Raw genomic sequence first — 26,452 nt, 5'->3', positions numbered from 1 at the left:
TGACCACCTGCAGGTGGTGGTGGCATTGGTGGGGGCGTGGTGGCAGCAAGCAGGGAGCTCCCGCAGGCAGCCATGGCGATGTTGGTGGTGGGCTGAGTGGGGACCTCCTGCAGGCGGCACAGTAGTGTCAGTGGTGGGGGAATGGGGTGGCAAGTGGTACTTTTTGCAGGGGGTGCACCGCCAATCTCAGGGGATGCATGTGCACCTGTGTGCACCCTCTACATGTCACCAATGCACAAAAGCAACCCATGAGGTCCCTTCAGAGTTTAAGCCCTGACACTCCTGCTCCTTCTTTCCTTCATGGGGTCTCTATGGAGCTGCACAACAGTGGGGGGAGCAGCATTCTTACCCAAGGGGAGCCCAGCTGACTTATTCCTAGCACATCTGCAGAGAAGGATGACAGCTCTGAGCAAGTTCCCAAGACATATTTTTTTCCCTTCTGGATAGTTTGCCCTTTGAACATGAAGCACGTCATATGGCATGAGTTTTTATTGAGTGATATTGCCTTTTGCTTGATCAAAGTAACATCTGCCAGAGTTCATAAGCAGAATTTAGGAGCCTAAGTCTAAAATTTCAGTCCTGACAATCCCTGCTCAGTTGTCCTTTTTCCAAAGGCTGTTAAATGTAAAAATAGATGGACTGTCTTTGGAAGCTGGAATTGGAACTCAATTCCCCATCCCAGATAAGCGTCTTCACAACTAAGCTACAAACTCTGTCTCTGGCCAAATACATTTTGAAATTCTTTTCTGAGCACTAGAAAAACTTCCACAGGAGGAGTAGAGGGTGCCCTCACATGACTAATTTACAGGCTGGTGGTTAGAGCACTTCACTGGGCAGTTTGAATTTCTTCAGACAGATGAATGAATTGAACTTGGGTCTGCCATATCATGTATGACATTTCTAAAGACTTTTTTAATTGTAAAAAAATAGGGGTAGAGGGGTGGGGCAGGAGGGAAGAATCCTCTAGTCATGTTTTAAGAGAAAAGAGTGACTTCTGTTCTTGAAAGAGAATTTGCAGATGCCTACCTTCAGGAAAGGGTTCCCATCTGTGGCTTCCATGTGGATGGAAGAACCTCTCTACAGCCCCGAGAAAAGTACTTAAGCCCTAAGGGGGACAGAGCTGAAGTTAAGTTCCTCCTCAGAGTTTTCCTACTGCAGTGATTCTCAGCCCTTTTAGACTCAAAGCATATACCCCTCTTTAGACTCCAGGTACCTCATGAAAAATGCCAGCTTCTAGTTTCCACTCATTTTTTGAGAGCAGAAAAGCAACCGAGCAATTCTTCTACTGCAAAGAACTCAGAAAGACCATGACAATTCAGAATGTTTTTAACACTATAGATTCCTATTTGAAATCTCTGGGTTTAATCTTGTGAAAAGTGTTTGCACACACCTAAAGTGCCAACATTTCTTGGGACCCTGCAGCACCCTTGCAAGGATCTCAAGGCACCCCACTGTGCCCAGGCACCCTGCCTGAGACTCCCTGCCCTACTGGCTAATTCAAGGTGAGTCTATACTGAGCATTTTGACTTTAGGTGGCTCTTGTTTCAGCATACTGGGTTGATTTTGATTCCCATTCTGTCACCTAACTGTCCTCATACTTTATACAGAAGGCTTTGGACCCTAACTCAGGGTTCTTGATTCCATTCCAGGGACCAGACACTTAAAAACCATGTGTTGTGATACTCAGTGTTGTGGCCCCTAGGTCCCTTTTTGGATGTAGCCCAATGTCCCTGGTCAGGTGCACACTGCTGAGGGAGAAACATTTACTCCTATATCAGTTTGGATTCTAAAGATGGAGATGCAATTATTCATAATTTAGCATATATATTACTACAACTATTTGTAAGGATTATAACGTTGTCCAGGCCTTTTAAAAACCCACCCTCAATATTTGACATGAAAACTTATGCAGTGACATCCAGAGAATGAAATCCATGGATTAACTACATGCTCTATGAAAGAGCATTTCCTGTTCATTCTTCAAGTTTTACTAGCTCTTAATTTTGTCACATGGCTTGTCCATTCCCATATAAGCAAAATAATAATCTATAGTGTTTTAATATAAAGGATCAGTAGATAAACAAATCTGGACAATCAATTCCACAGTCAGCATACATTTCACAGCTACCTTTCCATATATAACATCTTATCTTGGGGTGAGAAAGAGCTATACATATCCTTACTGCAGACCTCTCATAAAACAGGTCACCTTGCCTCTCATCTATGAGTTGTTTTATGCCTAAAACCCACAAAGGACATAGGAGCACTACAGTGCACAACTGGTGCCTCCCTCTTTGCAACTGATTTTTCATGTGACATTATGATGAATATGTGGCTGCTGCTATGCTTTCAACAAACATATTGAAAGACTTCCTTCATTGCTCTTCAGCCATTTCATACACATAGCACATGCAGAAGCCAGAGAGAAAAAAAGATAGACAGAGAGAGAGACAGGAAGAGTGATGATGACTTTAAAATGGTTGAGATACAAAGAAAGAGAAAATAATAGGTCCACTGAATACCCTCTAAGTACGGTTTTATAAAATGGCTCATTTTGGACCTTTCATTAATGTCAATCAGAGATGCAGTTTTATAATTTGAATACAGAGTTTTTAAGCATAAAGCTAAAGGGCAAGTACTTATAAATATATAAGTGCATCCTATCTGGTGTAACTAATTTGTAAAGTGAATAATTATTACTATTTTGAAAAATAAAGTGTAGTGTCTTACATTTTATAACAACTGCATAATGAGTTGATGACAGGCTTAGCTACACTTTATAACAGCTAAGTTAGCACCACTGTCAACAAATATATTTCTATCTTTCATAATGATAATTTAAATACTCCTGCTAAAATTTACAGGATTTTCACTAGAGGAAAAAAATATTATAGACTGTGAAGTTTTATCACAGGAACAGGTAGAACATAAATTTACAGTGTGTTCAGTCTCCAAACATTAAAACTCCATTGCTCCTGAAATGGGAACGTCTATTTTTTTTAAAAAAAGGAAATTAATGCTACATGATAGAATTCACCCTGGAAGCTAGGATAGCTCATGCAGGACAAGCAGAATTACAATGCTCTGGGATCGTACTGGCTGGAGATCTAGAGAACAGAAAAGTCCCTCAGCTAATGGAGGATGCTAATGCTCTATAATACCTAGAAACCAACAACCATACAGAGGTAATGGAGGTTCTTATGTATTATCTGTCCATCAGTCCAGAACAGACTTCAGTTGACCATGCCCACGGGCACTTATGAATAGGGTGACCGTACGTCCTGGTTTGGCCAGGACACTCTGGGATTCCATAGCCTGGTCGCAGCCAGTTGGTTAAAAGTCCCAGGCCAGAATCTGGCAGGGAGATGGAGCAGCATTGTGCATCAGGCAGATGGCTGGGCAGGCACTGCTGCTCCTATGCAAGTGCAAGGACATGTAACAGGCAGGTGGGGTGGCATAGGCACCACCACTGCCTGCCTGGGACACCATGCCGCTCCATGTCCCCACAGGACTCTGGCCCTCCTGGGACTTTTGACCAACTGGCTGGCACCAGGCTACAAAATCCTGGAGTGACCTGGCCCAACTGGACATATGGTAACCCTACTTATAAAGGCAATTTTGGCAGTGAAACCACGTCGTAAGTTCAGTGTACTAGCTTCATCTGCTAAAAAAGCTTGCCATGCTGTTGTCACCTTGAAACTGGCTCAGACTGAGTTTTGCAGACTGAGTTTTGCAGTATTCCCTCCTGTCAATACCCGACTTACCACAGCATGGACACTGCTAAGCACAGGCCACGTAACTAACTATCTGCATGCCAGTACCCATTTCGTCCAGCTGTAAGGAACTGCCTCATGCCTCTGTTTTGGCAAACACCGGATCTTCAGGAAGGAGAAGGCAACAATCAACCCTTGTACCAAGTTCTGTTGTATATTTTAAGAGATGAGGGATCAAACTTCAATATGATCTCTGTGGTGAAAGGAGTTTTGGACAGTGTAGATGTGAATAAAATAGGGTACATGGGAGATGTAACTACTTGTTGGATGAGAGAGCTCATTTCTACACAAAAAATGTCCTGAGGTAAGGCTAAGCCCCTTCCTAGCTGCTCCTCCTTAGGCTTCAGACCAAACCATCTCAGTGGGCATGTCTACATGTGCGACTGACTACACAGGCATTATTGCACAGTCATTTAGTACTTGAGAAAGCAAGTTACTGTGCAGTCCTGTTTCCAACCCTACTGTGCAGTAGCAACTGTGCAGTAGCATCAGGTGCACAGTTTGTGCCTGCCAATACTATGTCACCAGTGACATAGCGTTTTGTGTAGATGTGCCCAGTGAGGGCTATGTTGGACCACAAGCTCTATTTGCTGAGCTCTATTTGTATTTCACCTCATCCAGCCACTAGGGGTTATCCCCCATCCCTGTACTGTTTGGGTTGATATCTCAGATACTGTTCTCCCTTTTTTTATTCTTATTTGTATACTTTATGTTTCCTCTCCCCTTTCTCCTGGTCCTTCAGGAAAAAAACAGTTGTTAAGAAAGCTAAAACTAAACCAGAGACCCTCAAGTAGGATTCCTTAATCCTCAAGAGGAATGCTTGGTTTTCTTTAGCTCTTTTTAACAACTTGAGCCTGATAACAGTTCAGAAGGAAAATTATTTTGAAATTCAGAAAGGTCTGGGAATTGAGAACATTTTTCATACAGACAATAAGCAGGGACCTCTGACAATGAAATGATATAAATTAAAATAAGAAGCATTTTTATTTGTTATGCTCTGAGACAGATAAGGGATTCTTCTCTGAAAAAGACATCAGGAAGACAATTCTGCTTCTCATTCTACATGTGGTCTAATATGCAGGTCCAATTTTGGAAGGATTTGTGATTTCCTCCTCAATTAAAGACTCTATAGAAACAGCTTAGTGGCTTATATGATAAGACTTTATGTTGTTTTTCAGATCCCATTTTACTTCTGAGATCTGTGTAGTTATTTAGGCATACAGAACTGAAAAGGATCAACCAAATCACAGTCTAATCTCCTGTGATCACCAGCAGCCATATAATAGCTGTTAAGACCAGAAAGATTCACAAGAATGTTCACAGTGGACCCCCACACATGACATCAGCCACAAAGAATGCCCCCTAATTCTTGTAATCAGCTTAGGATCTTTAATACATAAAACCCAAGAGCCTCCAAAATATAATGCACCAGGAAAGACAGTAGGAGAAATAAGAGCATGTCCTATGCTAGAGGTTTTCTCTTTTGAAATAAAGGAGGAAACAAGTTTCTCAAAAGGAAATCTCTGATAGCAGGTTCACAAAAAGAGGTTTCAGAATGGGTTTAAAATATTTTCTGTTATTAACACTATAGTCTTTGATATAACCAGGTTTCTGGGGTCCTCAGATAGGCATACCATTTCCTTTATCTACATGTTCTTAGTTCTTTTCATGGTCTAAAATTGTTTGGAAAAACCTTGAAGAAAACAAGTAAGGAAGCTTCAGACTCAAGTAATTCCTTAGGGTCCAGTTTAAGGAAAATATTTCCTCACTTTGGGCAAGAACCACAAAGCTGGTGGCAAGTACAAGAAACAGGCCTTTAGCTCCTCTGGCAGGGCTGCTACTTCATAGAAGCCTCTTAAGATTCCAAAGATACAATGAATTCAATCAGTTCCTCCTCCATAAATTAAAGGGCAATGACTCCTCTTCTATGGATGGCCAAGCATTAGTTCGCTGTTAGTAATCAATAAGAACCATGTAACTGACCCATGTGTCAGCCACTGTGAAACAGTTAGCATATCTCCTGTCCTTTCTTTACTTTCTTTTGCTCAGACCAAATGAAGTCCTATTTAGGACTCCATTTGCCATTGTCTTATTTTGGGGGCAATTTCACCAAATCTATCTCAGGTCAGAGGGGTGGATCCTTCCAAAATTAGAAAAGGGGCTGCTGATTGTTCCTGGAGTTAAATCGTGGCATTAAGTTGTGTTTCTGAATGAGGAGAGATAGGAGGCTAGAAAGTAGAGACATGCGTACTCCCTGGAGCTGACAGAAATATATATTCTGATCCATCTTTCTTAATTTTAAATATATGCAGTTTATCTTGAGGATTTCCATTCTTATTAGGGATTCTTCTTTTCTTGTCTGCCATCAGCTACATGAGTCTACTTCAAAATCTTAGGTGAGTTAATGCTTCTTAAAGAGAAGAATTTTCAACTAGCAATAATCGTGCCTCGGATTAACCTCACTGGCTACGATACTGCCACTGCGCAAAGCTATAGAAGATATTCATTTCTAGTTTTGTGTGTAGAGGGAGGAAGGTTCAGGTCTCCCAGAGTGTTGTTCAAGGACAGTCGCTGCATGGATTTGCGATCACCTGGGACAGAGCTCCTTATCTGCATTACAACACTTGACTCATCTTGACACCAGCCAGGACATGCACTCTTCTAAGTGTAAAGTCCTTTTCTCTTTAGATAGATTATAAAGAACAAATTGTTGATATGAGGCCTAGGCTGACACCCTCATTTTTCAATATGAGAAAGCTTCTTTCCAAAGCCTGATGGTGTTCTTTGTTAACATGGTTCATTAAGCTTTTCTGCACCTGAAACTTTAGCAAACTTTTCTTCTGTCAAGTGAAGAATCCAGATATTCCTAAATCATTCTTAATTCTGTTGCCTGCCACGGATACGGTGGAACAGCCGTAATAACCTAACCAGGGATGGATTGCAACAGTTAAAGAAGTGGTCCCTATGGCAGGCAAGAAGACTGTCAAATAGCTGGAGCTTCAGGTAACTGACTACTAAAGAGTGACTAGTTCCCTTCTCAGTGGACCACTCCGGCGTAATCCAAAGCAACAATGTACTACTATGATTTATATATAGGGCGAATAGTCTCAGTCTCCTCTATATATGTTTAATTTGACATTCAGGCAAAAGTTGCAAAAGACTATGCATTTGTTAAGCTGTAACATTTTATTTGTATAAATCAAATATCTGTAATACAAAAGGAAGCATGTTTAATTCAGCGGTCATGGAAGCAGCCTTGGTTTTATGAAACTTTGGTTCAATTTCTTTTTCCTTCCCGTTCTAACTTGAAAAAAATCAGTCTCATCAGGCATCTTTACATGTGCTCTGGGATGCAAGGGGGCCATTTTAATTAGAGCAACTCTCAGGAGCCACTCTAATTAAAATGCCTGCAGCATTTCATGTATTCAGCATCCTGCACTTCAAAATGGTGGCAGAGGGGCTTTAACTGAAGCTCATTCGGTAAGCTTTAAAGTATCCCTGCCAACATTTTGAAATGCGGGGATGCTGGATCCATGTGACACTGAAGCTACTAGAGCACTTTAACTAGAACACTCCAGAAGATTTGATTAATCAAGATTTGATTAATCAAGTCTGCTCCTACAAGTCCTAATTAGAATGTGCCAGAGCAGGCGTTGGGCACGTGTACAGGTGCCCTTTGTGCCTTAGTGCCCTATGAGTACAACAGTATTTCCCTATCCTACAGCAGTGTTTGAAGAAAGATATATTAAAGAGTCTGAGGATACTATATTAAAAAGGAAATTTATATAAATTAGATAAAAAAGTAATTGTAAAAACAAAGAATTTACTGCCATTAAAACAGTTGTTTCCTAGTCAATCTAAGTAGTAATTACTGAATCACACAGAAAGACAGTTAAATCAGCTCCGTCAACATTTTCCACTTCATGAGCAAAGGGAAACAGAGTATCTTCTATGCCATTTGGCTAAGAAGTTATCATAGTCTTTCAATTCTATATTTTCCCTCAATTTCTATATTCCCTAAATGTTGTGCGCGCTTTTTCACATGTGCATATTGCAAAGCACTTTAAATATTGGAAGCTATCTCCTATGCTTTCAACAGAAGGAACAGTTGGGTGCTACTAATTTTGACTGCTGAGCTACTTCCCTGAGTGCCTGTGAACATGGTCACTTTGTGGTTTTCTCTCAAGTGACAAATTACTTGTTATGAGAAAACTACACCATAAGCAACCTGCTGCAAGGACTGTTATTTACTATATGCTTATACACTACAGGTGAGGCTGTAGGTGCCAATGCAAAATAAATAAATAAATAGAAATGGTCAAATTGAACTATTGTCTCTTAGCTCAAATGATGGAGGACTCTGTTTTTGGAAGTACAGGCCTTATTTTCTAACCTGAGTGCCTAAGTGTATGGCAGAGCGGACAAACCTGATGTCAATACCTAGCGGGCTGTGGTATTCATCCGACAGTGTATTACAGAGTCTATTTTTATGCTAGACTAATGTCTCAATGGATTAAACCAGCAACTAAACCTTTTGTCCTATATGAAGCTTCATGTGAGCACAGAAGTCTACTCACAAAGAGCTCAATATAATATCAGAGACAGAGCTTCTGCTCATTGTGACTTTACAGCAGGAGGCTAGTGGTTCTCTCTGTGAGAATTCTTACCAATTTTAAAGACTTTTGGGGATGCTTCCACTCTAAATAAGCTTAATATGCTGCAAAAGCCTACCTCCATCTCCCTGATACTCATTAACTCACTATAATCATGATTCAGATTGCCTTGAATTCAACCTCTTCTCCCAAAATAATGTATTGAAGTAAGACTGGGCCAGTTTTCCATTGTAACTTTTTTCATCATATCTGAAATTAAAGGTATTTTTATTTCCAGGTTTCACTAAGTTGATAGCAGCCCTTTAAAATACAGAAGATTTGTCCTAACCACATGGGAAAAGTATTTAAAATGAATACCTTTTTGGGACAAAGTGACATGAGTTAGTCTTTTCAGCAATGGAAAATATGTAAGAATACGCAGAAGAGTTTAAAATCTTATTCCATTATATTTTAGTAAAGGACCATGAATCATAATTTTGCACTACTGGGCATATCTTATTAGGGAAGAACTTATTTCACTGATTGAAAACAAAAGAATTAACTTCATACAAATGAAAAAGAGAACTGTTTACTGAAACAGTTAATGGTTGTGCCAATTTCTTGTAAATTTAGAAGATAAAGGTCATGCTATACTGCAAAAATGCATTTTAGACTCCAGTACTAACAATGCATTTTAGATGTTCATAAAGTGATTTGTACATAGAGAGGCAAGTATAAATCAAAGTCCCATGGCCATTCCTGTGTAGCCTCTCAATTAGTGACATGTTAATGATACTACTGAGTACGTGGGTGAAACAGTCAAGCCGGCTGGCAAAAGTGTTTTGTAGTCTGGACTTCTCTAGGTCCATCAGGTAAAACTCTCATCCTAAAGTAATAAGTAATTAAAACGACTTTTCTTTCTGTAAGCTATGATCCTATGTTAAGTAAAAGTTCTCTAGTTGGACTTTACTCCATGGTGGTCCCAGATTGATATGGTGATACTAAAACCATGCCAGACATGGTTGCAGGGTAAGCATGCAAAATTCCCCCTCCCCAAAATGATTTTTCCCCTCTTGTGCACAGTGCAAGGCAAAAAATTAAAAAACAGACAAGGGTAATGGACAAGCATGTTGACTGTGATAGAACACGTGCAAATATACCTCAGAAACACTATAGGTGGATGAGCACGAAGGGAGCCGAGCCTGGTTGTGCAGCGAGGAAAAGAAAACATTGTTAAAATGGAAATGGTGGCACAGTAAGGGTCTCAGAAGGTTTTCTGTATAGGTGGTTCCAGCACTGAGACATTAGCAGGGGGTTCATTTAGTTCCAAAGACCAGGTATTTCAGTATCAAAATGCTTCATAATTTAGGCCATTTAAGGTGGAAGCTTCTTTTAAAAATGGAAAATCTTTTTTTCCTTCAATAATGGTTACAACTAGCAATGAATCTGAAGTAAGGATTCAATCTTTCCTCCCCCAGAGAGCTGGCAATGCAACAAGAACATTCTTGTTAGGACAGTTCAGTATTCTGGGACAAGGTTTTCCAAATCTCTCATGTTTAACCCTCATAGTTGTATTATAGTTCTGCAAAGCATGCAGTGTGAAAAGACATCATCACCTTTCCTATATATCATCCTGATGTCATTTTATTTGATGCTCAGTACTACCATTTTGATCATGGGCTTCTCTCTTCTGTCTCCAACTTCTCCAAAAAATGGGAGATCATCAGCTCTTGTGCAACCAACGCTTTGTATGTTATTAAGGCTAGGTCTACAATACAAACCTCTGGTTACCTATCTGTGCGCTTCTGGGAATGTTGTACTGGAAGAAGACCACAGTACAGATGCAGTCTTATTAACAAAACTATGCTTTTACTGATACAGTTTGTTTTGATCAGGCGGTTTAGTTGTACTATCTAGGCATAAAACACAACTTTACTGATACAGCTGCATCCATACTAGGATCGCTTTGCCCCTTGATAGCTTTCTTATTATGGTAAAGTACTCCTTGTATAGATGTATGTTCAAAAATAGAAATCAGAAAGAGTCTCTATTCATTGCTTGGAAACTTGGAATGTTTTTGAACCTCAAACCCTTTCCCTTGATGGTAATATTTTACACTTCACACACAGCAACGATTCCAAAGGCTATGTTCTGTCCTTTACACATCACATGTCTTGGATCATCAACTAATCTGGGGTTAAGGATTGCCGCAGTGTCAATTCCCCATCAAGTTCTGCCAAACTTGCATTACCCTGGTGACAAATGTTGCAAAGACATAAACAGTCTAATAAATGAGAAAAATGAAAAGGGAATACAAATGAGTAAAAAATATCTTGTTTTGACTTTTTCCCCAAAGTTGGATAAATGAATGACCTGATTTTCAGAAGTGCACCCCAAACTCCAAATTGTTTCATTCAAATTAGTGGTCAATGCTTCTCAAAATCGGGTTAGATGTATGTACATTCAAGATGAGCACAAGGAGAAGTTCCATTTATGTTACCAGACCACAGAAAAACATGTGCCCACTTAGGAAACATGATGGAGTGTACTTAGAAGAAGACACTGATGTGTAATTCACATGTGGGTGTTCTTCAGTATCAGACACATGATGCCATCTAATTTTCTTCATGAAAATTGGAAGGGTACAATTGCAGGAAAATCCCATTCTTTATGCTTGGCCACATTCCATTATGAATCTACTACAATATTTTATAGAGATATTTATACTTTCCAGGATATTGAAATATTCAGATTAAAAACATTTTTTCTCTTCTTTGGCATTCTGTATATATTTCCTTTCCTCTGCCTATATACAGCTATTTAATGAAACTCTATGAATATGGACTATTTTAAATAATTGTATGTGCCCAACATTTATTTCTCTCTGTCATAATTTTGTGACCACATGGTACAGCAGCATTTTTTGGTTTTACAGAAAAAGATAATGTCACAAATAGAAAACTACTTCAGTTGACTACAAATAACAGAAGACGAATTCTGAAAAAAGACCATTTTATGCAGCCCCTTTTTGAAAAGAATGAGTGCATAAACAACAGAACATAGAGCAAGGTAGTTTTGGAGAGGATTTTTGCAGTGTCCCAACAGATGGTGGGTGGTCTTTGGTTTAATTATAAAGCATGGAATCTTGTTATTGCTTCAGGACCTTTGGCTGAGTCCCCAGTTACAACACCAATATATATTTTCCAACCATAGTTCACAAGTGTTTTGTGAGAGTAAGGGGAAAGAAGATCCATTAACTTCAGCTTAGCAGGTAAGGATCTAAAGAATGCAGTATTAGCAGGACTAATCAAGGCAGCAGCTTTTAAAGCATAAGAAATTAAATAAATAGGAACAGGAGCAGTAAGGGAGTTTAGAATCATAACTAACAGAGCTGGAAAGGACCCCATGTACTTTATTTCTCGTATGCAAAAGTTAGTACTAAATCCTGGTGTGTTTACTTCCTTTGTCATGTTATTTCAGGGTCTAATTACCTTCACTCAAATATTCCTTTACTACTGAGCTTCAGACTTTTATTCCTTCTGTCATAAAGCTACCTTAAATAATTCCTTACTCTTCTCTTGTGTTATAACCTCTTAATTATTTATAGGCATATGATGATATATACATTAATTTTCCTTAATCTCACTTAATGCCAAATTTTCTCTTAATTTATTCAACCGTAAATTAGACACCCCCCCCTCTATTTTGTGTCATTTCCTTACAACGATGAACTCAAAACTGTGCTCCAAGTGTGGATTTATCATGGCTTTAAAATCAGGAATGACCTCCCTCCTCTCACACATGGCACTTCCATGCGCACATTCCAGTGTAGCGTCTGCTTTTCTTTGCAATGGAATCACACTGTGAGGTCATGTTCAATATGATGCATGCTAACTGCTCATGAATCCTTTCTGCATCACTGCTCTCTCATTGACTATCTTCCATTTTGAAATTCTGTCTGGTATAAACGTTCCCTAATTGTATTACATAGCATTATTTAAATTAAATATCAACCCATTTTTCTAAACTCTCTCAATGATTCAGTAATTTCTCTCTGTGACCTACTATATTTTCAATTCCCTCCTAATTTAGCACCATCTGCAAACCTGAAAGATGACCCTTTCTAGCTTTTCCTTCTAGTTAGATGGAGAAGTTATCTTTGTTTCACAAGAGATCACATGGCTCCTACACTTTACTTCAGATGAAGCTAATCAAAACGTACCAGGATCTGAGTTGTTCTTTCTATCAGTGATCCAAATAAAAATACATACCTCAGTTGTTAAAAATGACTATAGCTCAAATGACTTTAGAAAAGCAGTGCCTATTTACATCAACAAAGAAACTGGCCCAAAGGCTTCATTAGCAACTTGCCATGAATCTGAGGACCATATGACCCATGTCTCCTATCTTTAAAAAAGAGACACCATTAAAAGGGAATAAAAGTTCTATAAATGTCATCTTTCCTCATGACCAAAGAAGGCAAGTGCTAAGATCAAGATGTAACATTGCATGGTGGGCCCTGAAGCCTTCATGGGAAACCTCTATGTGAAAGATGATGATAGTAGCCCCAGCTTTCATTATAGAATATACATGTGCCATATTTGGCCTTCCAGATACATTTTGGATGCTTACTTTGGTCTTAAAATTGGAATATTTGATATAAACTGCATTCAAAGGTTGATGGCCATATTTTCCTAGGATTTCTAGATATTCTACAGATTAAAAAAACCCCTATGGAGTTTATATGTCTGCAGTATTTTTCTGGAGATTTTTAACTTGAATGTGAAGTTTATTTTCTAGCCTATACAGTTATAAATACATTTTCTAAACATAAACTCATGCAGTGCTGGTTTTTTAAACTGCTTGATTCAATCATTCAAGGAGGTGTTAATTTTGAAAATGAGATACTACTCTGATTAAGTAGTTTGCAGCTGATAATTTTAACATTTGATGTATTCTATTTAGTGTAACTGCATTAATTTCAAAAGCTGAGAAAGTCTAAAATCGTAAAGAACTAATTGATATATGAAATATTTAATTTTCTTTTGTCCTCAGCAAAGGGTTCTGGGAAGGATGACAGATATTAAATATAAAGGGAATTGGAATTTCTCCAGGAGTAGGCGAATGGAGTATATTTGATTGAAGATCTTGGGGGGGGGGAGGGGAGAAAAAAATTCTCAATTTGGGATTTTTTTAAAGAAAAGACATGACTACTGATACCAAAAGTAATTTTAAAATTAAAATAACTCAATACATTTTCAAGTCTTAATTTACTAGTATTTGTATATGTGTTTTGAGTTAAAACACTTAAAAATCTAGCAAATTTTCCAAACATTTCAGCAGAATCAAGGACAAAATTCTAAAAATTTGGCAAAAATTTCTGCAGATTTCCAGTAGCTGTCCCAATTAATGAGGTAAATGTATCTTTGAAATCCACTATAACACAAAGTTTCCACCTTAATAGAATACAAGACTTTGCAACTGCATTAATTTCTCCATAATTGGGCTGGTCAATAGCTATTACCTTTTCCCCTCTTACACCAGTCAATCCAGTTGCCACATTATAATAATGTGAGCTATTTTTATTCAAACCCCTTTCCAAAAACAGTATGGAGAATATAAATAATACTTTGAAAGTACATTTATTAAGTATTTCCTCATTACTTTTTTCCAGGTGCCCACTATTTATGAAGTAATGAGTTTTTAATCTAACCAATGACAATGTAGTCTCTTCTTTTTTATGAAAAACATCCATTATCATGGCCTGTATCAGATAGATAATTTAAGCTGTGAAATTAGTTTCAGATTTTGAATTTAGTATCTTACTTGGAATAGTTTCAATTTTCAGAGGTAATGTAAAGGCACCTGTGGAGTCCACAATACATATTTTGACTCAGACTTTGACCTCCTTGCTCATCTAAAATAGTTGACTTTTGAAGGCAGAGGGCCATATTATAAGAAATAATCTGACATAGATGAAGGCAGCTATTTTATCTTAAATCAGTATCCCAATCTCCAACCGTCCAATTAAACAATTCCTGAGATACAGAAGGTTACTAGAGCCACATCTTTTCACCTTTCCTTGTGTAACTTTTTGTGGAAGGATGTATGATCAGAACAGTTTTCGCAACATTCAGCTTCGCTATCCACTTTCTGTAAGATCTGTGTTTATCCAGCAGAACTAAAGTGGACTCAAGGGTGATACAGCTCAAATGAAATTTTTTTTCTGCCCTTCTAAAAGCTAATACATTCGGCATATCCCCAAATGAAAAAGTCACACAGGTTATGCCCAATGAAACAGCTTGCTTAGTAAAATTACATGGGTTCCAAAGTGCTCTCATCAATTTGATTTTAAAGAGCTCCTGTGTATCATTAGCTCAACTCCCTTGTATTTGACCTTGTGTAAGAACAGGGTGTTCTACTTGAAAAGAGCAAGAGTAATCTTTGGGCTTAGTTTTAAACTGAAATGTACAGAAACATAAGAAGGTCTACACCTCTTCTTTTACTTTTACTACATCACCATACTGGGTTTTTCATTAAAGTGGCAATGCTGCAAACAATGTCAACTGCCACAGTATATGGAGACACAAATAAGGAGAAGGGTCTACAGACATTATTTTGAGAGCCCTCTCTGAATGGAGAGTCATACAAGTGGTATTTTGGGGTAAACACAGTTATAAATGACTATGTCTATATGCCCACATATTTTCCTTGTTTTCCTAACTCATTGCATGGTGCAATTTGACCTGCTTGTAAAGAGACTGTTGAGAGGCGAGTCCAATATTTCAAGAGGATTATTCTCATAGGAAAGAGGCACTGTCTATATTGCTCTGTTGGATACAATTTGTAAGACATCTTTGGCTCTGGGAATATTGAACCATATAGAGGTGTCATGAATAACATGATGAACCTTAATAGTTATTTCAAGTGATTTTTCTCAGTTCCAAACACGATTTTTTTCATTACAGCACAAATATAACATCTAAGAAAGGTGCTGAATGTTATTTTGTGTGCTAAAAAGATTCTGTTAACTCAAAACGAGCTCAGATATTTTCTTAGCTTTGCATATAACACCAATATTTAACTTTTTTATTGAGATCAAACAGGGAGTGGAAGAACATCAAAGGCAATGGAGAGAAGTAGGTAGTAGCTAAAACTGCAACAGGATTACTTGAAACCAGCCACAGCTTTCAGTTCAAAAGCTTTCAGTAACAGACAGAAGAGGCTTCCCTTTAAACTGAGGCTATCTGCTGAGTTTGTTATGAATTCTAATATTTAGGAACCTCCTACACATACAGTTTTGATTTTGGAAAGGGATTTTTTTTGTTTGTTCAGTCATTTGCTGCCATTAAAACAGTCAAAGTTTGATCAACATTCATGAAAAATATACTAGGGTTTTCTTTCAAACAAACCCTGCTAGTTAAGTTAGAATTCTCGCAGACATTACAATGAAACCCCAGCTAGAAAAGAAAGAAACACAAAGGGAGAAAGAGAGAGAAAGGAAAAAGATGGGGATGAGCGGACAAACCAATCAGATTTGGTGTTACCAGCCAGCGGAAGTTTTAAAAAAACAAATCACCGAGTGAAATCGTACATTTACTCGGAGAGAGCATCCTTTGACATTGCCTTCTAGGTGATCTCTGAGCTCCTCCAGCTTTCGATGGAGCTACATGTAAACATCAGAAAATGAATTGAAAAAGCAACCTGTTCTCTTTTCACGTTTTTCTTTTTTCTTTCTTTCTTTCTTTTTTTTTTTAAATAAGATCATAGCATAACACATTTCTCACTGCCTTTGGCAAAACATTTCAAGACATCAAATTTCTTTGCACAACACAAATATACATGCTCAGTAAACTCTCAAGCTGGAAATGATCTATTCTTTCTTGATTAGCAACACTGTATTTTCAGTATGGGAAAAATAAACACAACTAAATAAAGGGACAGTCATTCTAAAGATATTTGCTTTCTTCAAGATTATGTGCATATTTTTCTTTGGCAAGGCCATGTGCTGCATATGGTCTAGTGACAGAAAACTTTCTTGAAGTCAGTTTTCAAATGCGAGGACCTCAGTTAGGGTTCTCCATTCTATATTTCGATGTTTGATATTGGACTCCGATGCCTAAGAAACTATGTTAGTTAGCTAAGTTGCCATTTTTGCTGTTTCAATGAAGAACTCAGAACTCTAAATTAGGTATCAGCATTTGAAAAGTGGGCCCCAGCTATTTCTTTTGAAATTGACAGACTATCATATTTAAGCCCGACTCATAAAAAAAAAATTTAAGTAAATCTCAACCCAAAAAATGTTTTTTTTTTCATTCAAGGTAGGCATACATATTATACATATGCATTAAGCATAAATGTAGTCTCATTAAAAAGCAGAAATCGAAGTAGTTATTTATACAGACACTTTCAAAAACACAATAGAAACTGTGGCTCATATTATTTTCCTTCTGTGAATTCAGATTGCGTTGCATTGTGCTCTGTTGAAATGATAGTGCATCATTAATATACAGTGCTTTCCTCCTGTACACTGAAACTGTGACAAAGGGAGAAGAAAAGCTAAAGCCTCACAACTAGACAGTGAGGAATGCTACAGGTGCTTCTAGGTTGCACTGGTATAAACAAATAGCATCTGGATTAGTTTGCTATACTGAAATCAATTTAAATGGTGTCATTACTGGAAATAGGTGCATAATTAATCCTTCCCCTCCCGCTCTTTATGCTCAGTGAAATAGCGCTTTCACAGAGAGCAGCTGTACAGCAGTGTTAGAGAACAGAGAGGATGGCTTGTCCTGGACCAAAGGCAACACACATACATACAAAAAGAAAACAGAAAACATAAATCAAGAAGGCAGGAAAGGCTAGGATAGTGCAGAAGAAGAAAGTAATAATTAGTGCTTCATAAAGTTCTAAAAGGAAATAAAGTGGAAAAAAGGTGAAGTATTGAAATGACTCAAAAAGAGGCTACTGTTGAGACTGAATCTTGACCTGGTGGTCTACACTGTGCACCTCCAGCATTTCGGTAAATTTGGGCTACTCAGATATGGTTTTCAAATACATCCGTATGAGCAAGAAAGTATTCTCAGCAAATATTTAGTGTCTATTCATATGAGCTACTGTACAAGAGTGGGCACTAGTTTACAAATCTGCCTGTTTTCTTAAGTGCTATAAATGGCTGAAGCTTTTTATATTTAAAAAAGAAGGCAGAAAAAGGACTAGTATTATTTCCTAAGTAATAGCTCCACACTTATTAAATTTACATGGATCTCTCTCTCACACACACCTGAAGCATATAGATACTAAATAATCAATTTTCATTAAAATGACATTTTGAGGAATTTATTCCAAACAGTGAGAGCACTAAACCAACACTGTAATTACTCTTAAAAAGGAGAAAGAGTCCTCTAAAAACAAGTCACTTCTCTGTGTAACAGGCAGTTAAGACACACTGAATGACATTAATCAGAGAAGTGGTTTAATTACAAGCCCCAAATTATAGGAACCTAAAGCAGGCTGTTACTATCTCTTATTTGTAGTGACATTCAAAGCTAGCTATTTGGCAGCTTGCCTTCAGCTGGTTGTTCTATGTGTAGCACAGAAACAAACAAAATGTGACCCAACAGCGATAAGGTTACTGAAATAAAAATAATGGGATGGTGAGAAATGGAAAAGCCCCTTCCCACCCTCACCTTCCCTCCCCTCTCCAAAAGGAAAAGTGTAGGCTATAGAAGAAAACTTGCAAAATAAATGTCAGAAACATATTTACTTTGAGGGATCCAACTCTACTAGCAACTCCTTTGCTTTCATCCGGCCGTCTAATTTGCTACAATGGGGGAAGATGGGTAAAAAAGACAGAAGAATAAAGAAAAAGTGAACTTAAAAAAATTTCCACACAATCAGTTAGCAGTACATGCAAGACATCAATTTGACTCTCTGAGACACCTCTAGAGGACAAGGACACAAACTTATTTCTGGAATAAGTGATGCTTCATCATGTCATCTTAAACTTGTTTCACTGAGACTTCTTTCTTTAAATATATTAAAAATTCAACACTGAAAGTTTGCATGCTAAACCTACTATCCATGTGTTTTTAGAATGCATATTACTTAGAATTTCATGATCACCTGAATTTGGCTATGGAAAACAGTGACGTCCTAAGACACTAATAACACTTCCCTCCCCCCAGCATCTTTCGCTCCAATTAATGTTTTAACCTTGTCTTATAAACTGGAAGTAGAAGGTATCAACAACATTATTAGGAACAGATAGATAGATTGAGGTATCCTGACAAGTATCATTATAGATACCTGCGAGAATGAAATCCAGCTTCATACTGACCCAGGCCTAGAGGTTTTAGCCACTGCCATTAAGATTCCCAATTAAACAACTGTGCTGCCCAACCAGAAAATTTTAATGCCAGACCAATATAAGATTTACTATAATATGTCTGTGCTGCATTTTTAACACCGCCTGTCTGGTTCTTTTTCCTTAATTATACTAGTCTTTTTCTAGATGATGTAAAGGAAGGAAGAAGCAAATGAAGCTGCTGCTCATCAATCTTTCGCGTCACTATTAATGTGTCAAACAAAACCTTCAAATGGCAGATGGGCTACTGTCTTAGTTATGTTCTGAAAAACCCACTTGAAGTAAGAGATCCATCCAGAACTAACATTCTACTAAAGAAAGTTACCTTTCTGTAATGAAATTAAAACTAAATCATTTTATTTGTGGAAAGGGGAGAGCGGAAGAGGAAGAGAAGTGAAGCTGAATGCCAAAGATGAGACTGAATTTTTCACTTATTGTTTGTTGGTCTGTATTCAGCCTAGGTTGGCAGTGACTGACAGTTTTTATGATCTGATGGCTGTCCCACAGTTTATGTAAAATAAGTTGTTGCGTTCAAGTCCAGTTAACAATGGATGCATCACAAATGACTTAGCTGGCATTCCTTTGATAATCTCAATAGGCAAGCCAGAGACTGGAAGGATCACAGAAAATCAACTCTTCACACAGTGCTATAAGTGATACTTTCAGGTCGGGCTGAGAGACAATGGCAAGAGCGGTGGTTGTCAGTAGGTGCATTTACTATGCGCTTTACTGCAGAGTAGACTAATTAGTTCTGCAGTAAAGTGTCACTGTATATATGTGAGCTGGTATTAAGACGCAGTAAACTAATTAGTACTGTCAGGGATAGTAAGATAATATTGTTGAGGACAGTGTTATCTTATGGGGGGAGTAATTAACTGCACAGAAATGCATCTGTAGATGGGGGTCATAAATTGTGCCCAGTTAGCCCAATGAGCCAGGGGCCTGCTCCACCCTGGCTCAAATTGTTGCTGTCCTGGGAGTATGTGTAGATACTGTGCCCAGGAGCAGTTTACTCTGGCTTGAAATGTTCCAGAGTTTATTGCTTCACATTAATTGCATATGCAGATGCACCCACTGAAGCCTATACCACCACTATTTGTGTTGGACTTAAAGTGTGGATAAGTTTGGGACTTCACTCTCAAGGGAAGTCAATCTAATACTTTTCTTTAGCAGCAAATTCACAAGGAAAAATGCAATGTTCTTAAGCATTATTAAGAACAAGGGACTTTAATTCTGATCAGATATACAAAATATTTTTTGTAATTTACTGTATAACTTCAAGGGTCCCATTAAATTATAATAATCTCATTCTGTATAAGTGAAACACCTACTTTTATTTTCATGATAGAACATAAGTAAATCTTCAGGCAATTCAGGTATTCCCACAATGAATAACCCAGTTATACTAAAAGACCCCTGTAAAAAACCAGATTTCATTTAAATATATTCATGCTTATAACCTACATGCTTTTATATAATAATATTTTATTTTTCTCAAGTCCCAAAAGGGGGAGTAGTAGTGGATCAAGGAAAGGGATTTCATGGATTTGTATTTATCTTTCTTTATATGCAAAAAAGAATGGGAATCAGAAAAAATAAAAATCGAAACAAGAACACCTCAGCACTACCAAAAGAGAAGCTGATGGTTGTGGAGCAAACTCAGTGGCTGTTTGTAAACAGTGGGTGTGTCTACACATGCATTTACACCAGCTTAAATTTACTGCGCAGTAAGTGGAAATAGGCTGACGGCTACACATGCAGGTGCTAAAGTGCATTGGTTTGACTTGGGATTAAGTTAGTCCCAAGTCAGTCCACATACGAAGTGTTACCGCTCAATAAGGTGTCTGTGCAGTAAATTAAATGTTCAGTAAATGTGCATGTGTAAACATGCCCAGTGTAAACATTACCATCAAAGCTAAGCAACTCAACATAATCTCAGCTCTGAGGCTGACCCCTTCAAAGCTATGGGGAAAGGGACAATGTTACATCATAGGGATACTGGTAGCAACTCTTTTTTAAGGCTGTTGAGCATTTTCCATTAGAAAAGTTCCTTTGGCTTTTGGGGGGAATGTCTTACATTTTTTTGCAGCAGCCGTTTCCACTCATCAGGGAGAAAACCATCCATGAAAGTGCTTTTTCCATCCCAGTCAAGTTTAGCTTGAGTTGAAAAACTGTCATTTGCATACATTGTCACCAAAAATGTTGACAAGTTAGCCAGAACAGTAAGTAAACGTGAAGAACAGTAAGTAAATGTGAAGAATCTAATCTAAAGCCAGGGAAAACCACTGACAAAGCAGCAGGAGAAGCAGCAACAGTACCTCAAGCTCAGGCTACACAGGGAAACCATCATCTTCCTGAGCTGTGCTCTATGTGACAATTCTCTCCCTTGGACCAAAGTACATGGCCAAGTCTATCCCCCCATTTTGGGTATACTGTCTGGAAAAGGGATTCCTCCAACCACTGTCTCACTTACTACAGGAGTTGTGTGATGGGGACAATATAGAGAATGTGTTAGGGAACTGCAGGAAGAGAAAAGAACATCTTATGGTTAGAGCTAAACAGAAGAACTCAGTCCTATCCCTGGTTCTGCCAAAGTCTTTTCAAACAAGGGTGAGGAAGTCCTAAAAACCAACTAGGTGGCTACTAATTACACATTCCTCATTTTCCTAGGTGCCCAAGATGCGCCACCAGGAAGTGTTAAACACTCAAAACTGGAACTGAAGTTGAGGTGTGAAATCTTGGCCCCACTGAAGTCAGTGAATCTTTTGCCACTGATGTCAATGGATGTGTCTAAACCACATTAACACTGATCCCAGGGAGAGCTGCTTTTCAGCACTGCCTCACCTAACCAGTATCACGGCTGCTTTTAAGATCTGCTTTGGAGCGCTTGATATCAGCCTTGGAGGTCACCTGTGGAGCACCTTTTTCTATAACACTTTTGGATCTGATGTATGTGAGCAGGAGGGGTGGGCAGTGCATCCCCAAGACTGCAGAAATACCTCCTGGAACAAGAAGTTCAATCGGTGAAAACTGCTGATGACTTGTAATTGCTTCATATCTTTGGCATGGAAGCAGTGCATTCTGGGGGAATGAGTACATGATGGGAAGATCTTAAATTCTAACCTTGGCTCTGCATTGATTCCAGGTGTGGGCTAGGTAAATCTCTACCTCTGATGCTATATCTGTAAAATGAGGTGAATAATATTCTTTTTTTACAAGGGAGATGAGGAGATATATTCATTAACAGTTATTTGTGGTGCACTAAGAGGCTACACTGAAGGCATGTCTACACGCCTACTTACTGTGCCATGCAGCAGTGTGCTCAAACATGCCATGCTGCTCCATATGCTTTGGATTCCCAAATTCAAAGCAGTGTTAAAACATTGGCAAAAAGAGGTAGTTAGCTATGTTAATCTTATGTCTAGCAGAAGGCAGGGTAGACATGCACCTTCTTAGATTAATGGAATCAGAGATGTGTAAGCTTTTGTAAGCAAGAGTTCACTTTATCAGATGTTACGAAAGGACACGCACAGAGCTCTTTATCCTACCTTCAACCCTAGTAGAATCATAAAGCTGGGGCTCTGCCTCTCAGTAGTGCTAACAAGCACCTAGAGCACAGTCAAATGTGGCTACTACATTACTTATGGTTCAGAAGGTAACACTGGCAAAGAAGTGCTGTATGCCTGAACATGATTAGTCTGCTATCTAGATTTGCCCTAATTCCCTAGAAAAAATCCTAAGGGAATGAATAACTCTATATTCATTTGTTGCTTTGAATATTTTGTAGCAAAAAGGTAATGGGCCATTGATTAAACAATAAGGTAAAATTTTAGACAGCTGAGGCACTTTGTGAGCATCCTCTATACTGAGCATTGATGAGATGGGGAAAAAAGGACAAAAGCATAATGCATGTGCACGCGAGGACAAAATTAAGATTGCACAGGCAATCTAAATTATGGTACGTCTTTTAAGAACTTGATTTTGCAACCTAACTATTGCTCATTTAACTCAATGGTATTTTAAAAATATTTTTCTGGCCATGTCTCTATCTAAAAAGTGAGTGGGTATTCCCACTTGGGATGGATAGATTATGGAAAACAAAAAGACAGCAGATATATACAACTGTGATAGGTGGATCTCAAAACCTGTGAGAGTTTAGGCCACAAAACTTACTCCTAACAGTTCAAACTCAGACATCAAACTGCCAAGGCCTATGTGCTGCTAAAATGATGCAAAGACTTGCATTTCCTACTTGATAATGAAACAGAAAATCTGCATTTACTTAATTGTAAGATGAGGTTTTTCTCCCATTTAGCATGGCAATGGGGAAGCTCCTTGTCTTAGAATCATGTATGAAGGTGGCGTGGGAGCAGGCAGCTGCTGTAGCTCAGGCTCCAGACTCTACCTGGGGTTGGGGCTATAGCTGCAGTTGCAGCTACTTCCTGCCCCTCCCCCACATTGTCCCTGCACCTGCATCTTCCCCCTGCAGCCTCTTCTCCTCCATCTGTCCCCTCACAAAGCCTCTGTTCCCCCACATGCCCCTCTCTCTCCTGCCCTTACTTTTGCTTCATGCCTGTAGGCTGTATGCATGCTGCAGCGTGGAACACTATGTGCAGCCCCAGCTCAGGCTGGAGCAGCAGTGCACAGCCCATACAACTGCTACAGGGGCTGAGCTGGGGCAAAGCTATGTGTCTCAGGCTAGTACAGGGATGGAGCGTGCCAGCATGGAGTAAAGAAGAGGAAGGAGCAGAGGCTGGAGAGAGCAGAGGCGTGGGGGAAGGGGAGGAGAGGGAGCAGAGGAGGAAGGGGGTGCCTAAGGCTACAGGTGGGGCAGGAAGGGGGAAGAGGTGGCAGGGGGGTAGGAACCTCCCCACACCACCTGTACCTCTGCCTCCCTGCAGCAGGGAGGACAAATTTAAGATGACTCTCCAATCATTAGATTCTACAAAAGAAAATTTGTAACAAATTTTAAAAATTCCCATGTATAGAATGTAATTACTGGGGGGTCATCTTAAATTTGAGTAACTACAGCTATAACCGGGATACCTGACACATGGAAGATATCAAATTTTAGCCAATTTTAAAAATGAAATCTTCACAATTTCCCAAGCAGGAAGCAAATGTGACCACCTGAAACCTGAGATACTGCTCCTGCCTTGGTTCAAGGCAATTTGCATCATAACAGAGCCTCACAAGACTGAGGCTGAGAGAATCCTTACCAGCTAAAAACTTCTTGCCCAGAGGAGCTTTCCATTTACTGACTCCTCTGTGAAATCCTATGAAGTATGAACTTTCATTTCTACCTAGGAGAACTTTTATAATCTTTTCTCTGATGCCCGAGGAAGGGTGTTTGTGCCTGAAAACTTTCAATTAAAGAATCTTTTTTGCAAAAATCTTGTTGGTCTAATAAAAGATATCACCTCTACCATGAGTCCTGATTTCTAATTAAATACACTTTTGTTTTGTTTTTTATTTTTTCACAAGGAGGCATGGTAGAAACCAAGACATAGATCTGGCTGTCTCTGTACTGAGCTTTGAGGAACAGGCTAAAATTTGCACTTGAAGCAGAATGACACAAGAAGCCAGTAGAAGGAACTAACTAGATGGAGTCAGGAAGATCAGGGCAGCAACCAGGGGAGGTAACTTGAGTTGCAGACTATTTAATGGACCTGAGAGAAGACAAATGTCAGACAGATGCTGCAGAAGAGGAGGGACCAAGTACTGTTTTTCTAGCAGGTGTCGCATACTTTATTCCAACATTATCATCCCAGCATGGGAGCACTGATGGCCCCTAATATTTTGGCCCACAATTCATTTGTCCACTGGACCACAATCATCACATTTACACCTATTAAAATCATTTAGAAAACCCAACTGGTAAAACCATTAAAGCGTATATGTCAGTAATCAAGTTTACTAGCTAGAAAAGTAGAAGACAGCTGCTGACAACTAAGCTAAGATCCTTTCCTCAGGGGTATTTGATTTTAAAGCAAGAATTCCAAAACATGAGCAAGTAAATCAAGATCCTGTGAACTATCTGTCTGAGGCTTCACCAACTCCTTGGGACACTGCCCTCCCTTTTGGCTGCTTCCCCTGGATTTCACTAGGGAGCAGTCTCTTCTTTGAGTCCTACCTAAGATGCTGTAAGACTTGTATCTGGTTTCCTGTGGGTGTGTCTACATGAGATGCTAAATGTGCAGTAGACTAATTCTACTACACATTAGCTCATCACAGGAAAAGCTGTCTATTGTACTAGTATACAGTAGAATTAGTCTAGTGAGCATTAGTGTCACTAGAAAGGCGTATGCTGGCACTACTGCAGTTATTTAGTACCTAGTTATTACAGGTACTAAACTGAATGTGCAACAATTACAGCACATTAATGCATGTGTAGACATGCCCTGCAGGTCATAGACTTGCTCCTAACCATATGCTCTGTGCTTAAAGCTCTCAGTTTTATAGAACCTAAGGCCTTATTAGGTGCACTGGAGTGTGCATATGCATCAAAATGCTCAGTGCTCCAACAGGTTTCTGAAATCTTCTTTTCACAAATAGATCAGATACTCCATTAAATGAAGACAAACAATTTCTTTCTGAAAATGAATTAATGAAATTCTAGCAAAGGAAGATTTCCAGAATAGAGATTTTAGCTATTTTTAATGGCAGGGCAGGTAGTGAATAAGTAGGGTGGGAGGTGTGAGTCAAGTTGAGATTTTTAGGGGACACAAGAGAAAGCAATATAATTATTTCACATAACAACTCTCTCAGATTTGAAATTTGCAAAGATCAGTACTAAATGTCTAAGGAAAACTAGTAAGATAAGAGAACACAGGAAAGTATCATATTTGACCATATCACTGGCCTATCAAGTCTCGTATTTTCCTGTTACCAGTTGACAACTCAAGATGCTGCAGTCTTATGTTCCCTGGTTGCAGAAAGAAACAAAAACTTTCTCCACTCTCCAATTTAATACACCTAATCAAATGTGCAATGTTTCCATGCTTTCCATTGAGAGGAAAAAATCCTTCCTACATCCTGATCTTGTTATGTCCTGACACATGACAATTGATTACCCTCTCTTTGCTTGAAAACTAAAATATAATTTATCTTAAAGTTATCTGCCCATTTTAAAATCCACTGAATCTGTCTCTATGAGACTGAATTCCACAAATTAAGCACATGTGGCAAGAAGAAATATTTCCTTATTTGTTTTGAATTTACTTGCCTTCAAATTTCTTCAAGTGGCCTCTTTGTCACAAGTTACAGTTCATTGTGATAAGAAAATACAAGTCAGTTCTGAAAAATTATAGCATAAAATTATATACAATATTCAACCTATCACTGTCAGTCTGGGAATGGCCACTTCTTTTAGCATGGACATACATGAAAACATTCAACATGTTCCAGTGTGCATTACTGCCAAGGGACATTCAAGAGAAAAGGTCAAATTATAGAGAGAGAGTTGGAATAATCTTTTCTCCAGTCCTAGTTAGGCTAACCAGAAAAAACTCAAGTGATTCAGCTAAGAGGAAGATGGTTGTAATGCAAATAACTTTTGAAAGATGTTAAGGATAAGTAGACTGTGAAGACTAAAATATAGAAAGTTTAGACTTTAGAAGGTTTCAGACTGGATATAAGGAAAATTTATTCCTGGTTCATGTGACCAGACTGGAATAGACTCCCACTGGGGGTGGTGCAAGCACCTACCCTGGAGATCTTCA

The 26,452-nt window shown here is 38.7% G+C and overlaps 1 protein-coding gene across 11 annotated transcripts in view; it reads right to left on the bottom strand.

The window, feature by feature from the left end:
- The window catches only part of GPHN (gephyrin), a 369,172-nt gene that overhangs the window by 124,333 nt on the left and 218,387 nt on the right, over positions 1 to 26,452 (bottom strand). For 6 of the 11 annotated variants that reach the window (XM_019551529.1, XM_019551530.1, XM_019551532.1 and 3 more), the window contains 2 exons: positions 18,132 to 18,188; positions 9,526 to 9,567 (listed from right to left, as the gene is read on the bottom strand). The exons of 3 other annotated variants lie outside the window; for them this stretch is intronic. In XM_019551529.1, coding sequence (XP_019407074.1) covers positions 9,526 to 9,567; positions 18,132 to 18,188 — 99 coding nt within the window. The remainder of the gene's footprint in view (positions 1 to 9,525; positions 9,568 to 18,131; positions 18,189 to 26,452) is intronic. 2 more of the 11 variants (XM_019551531.1, XM_019551537.1) reach the window with 1 other exon arrangement.

This window comes from Crocodylus porosus, unplaced genomic scaffold (genome assembly GCF_001723895.1).
Source record: "Crocodylus porosus isolate Cpor-Errol unplaced genomic scaffold, CroPor_comp1, whole genome shotgun sequence".
Classification (NCBI taxonomy): Eukaryota; Metazoa; Chordata; order Crocodylia; family Crocodylidae; genus Crocodylus; species Crocodylus porosus.
This window is presented reverse-complemented; position numbering and strand designations above follow the sequence as displayed.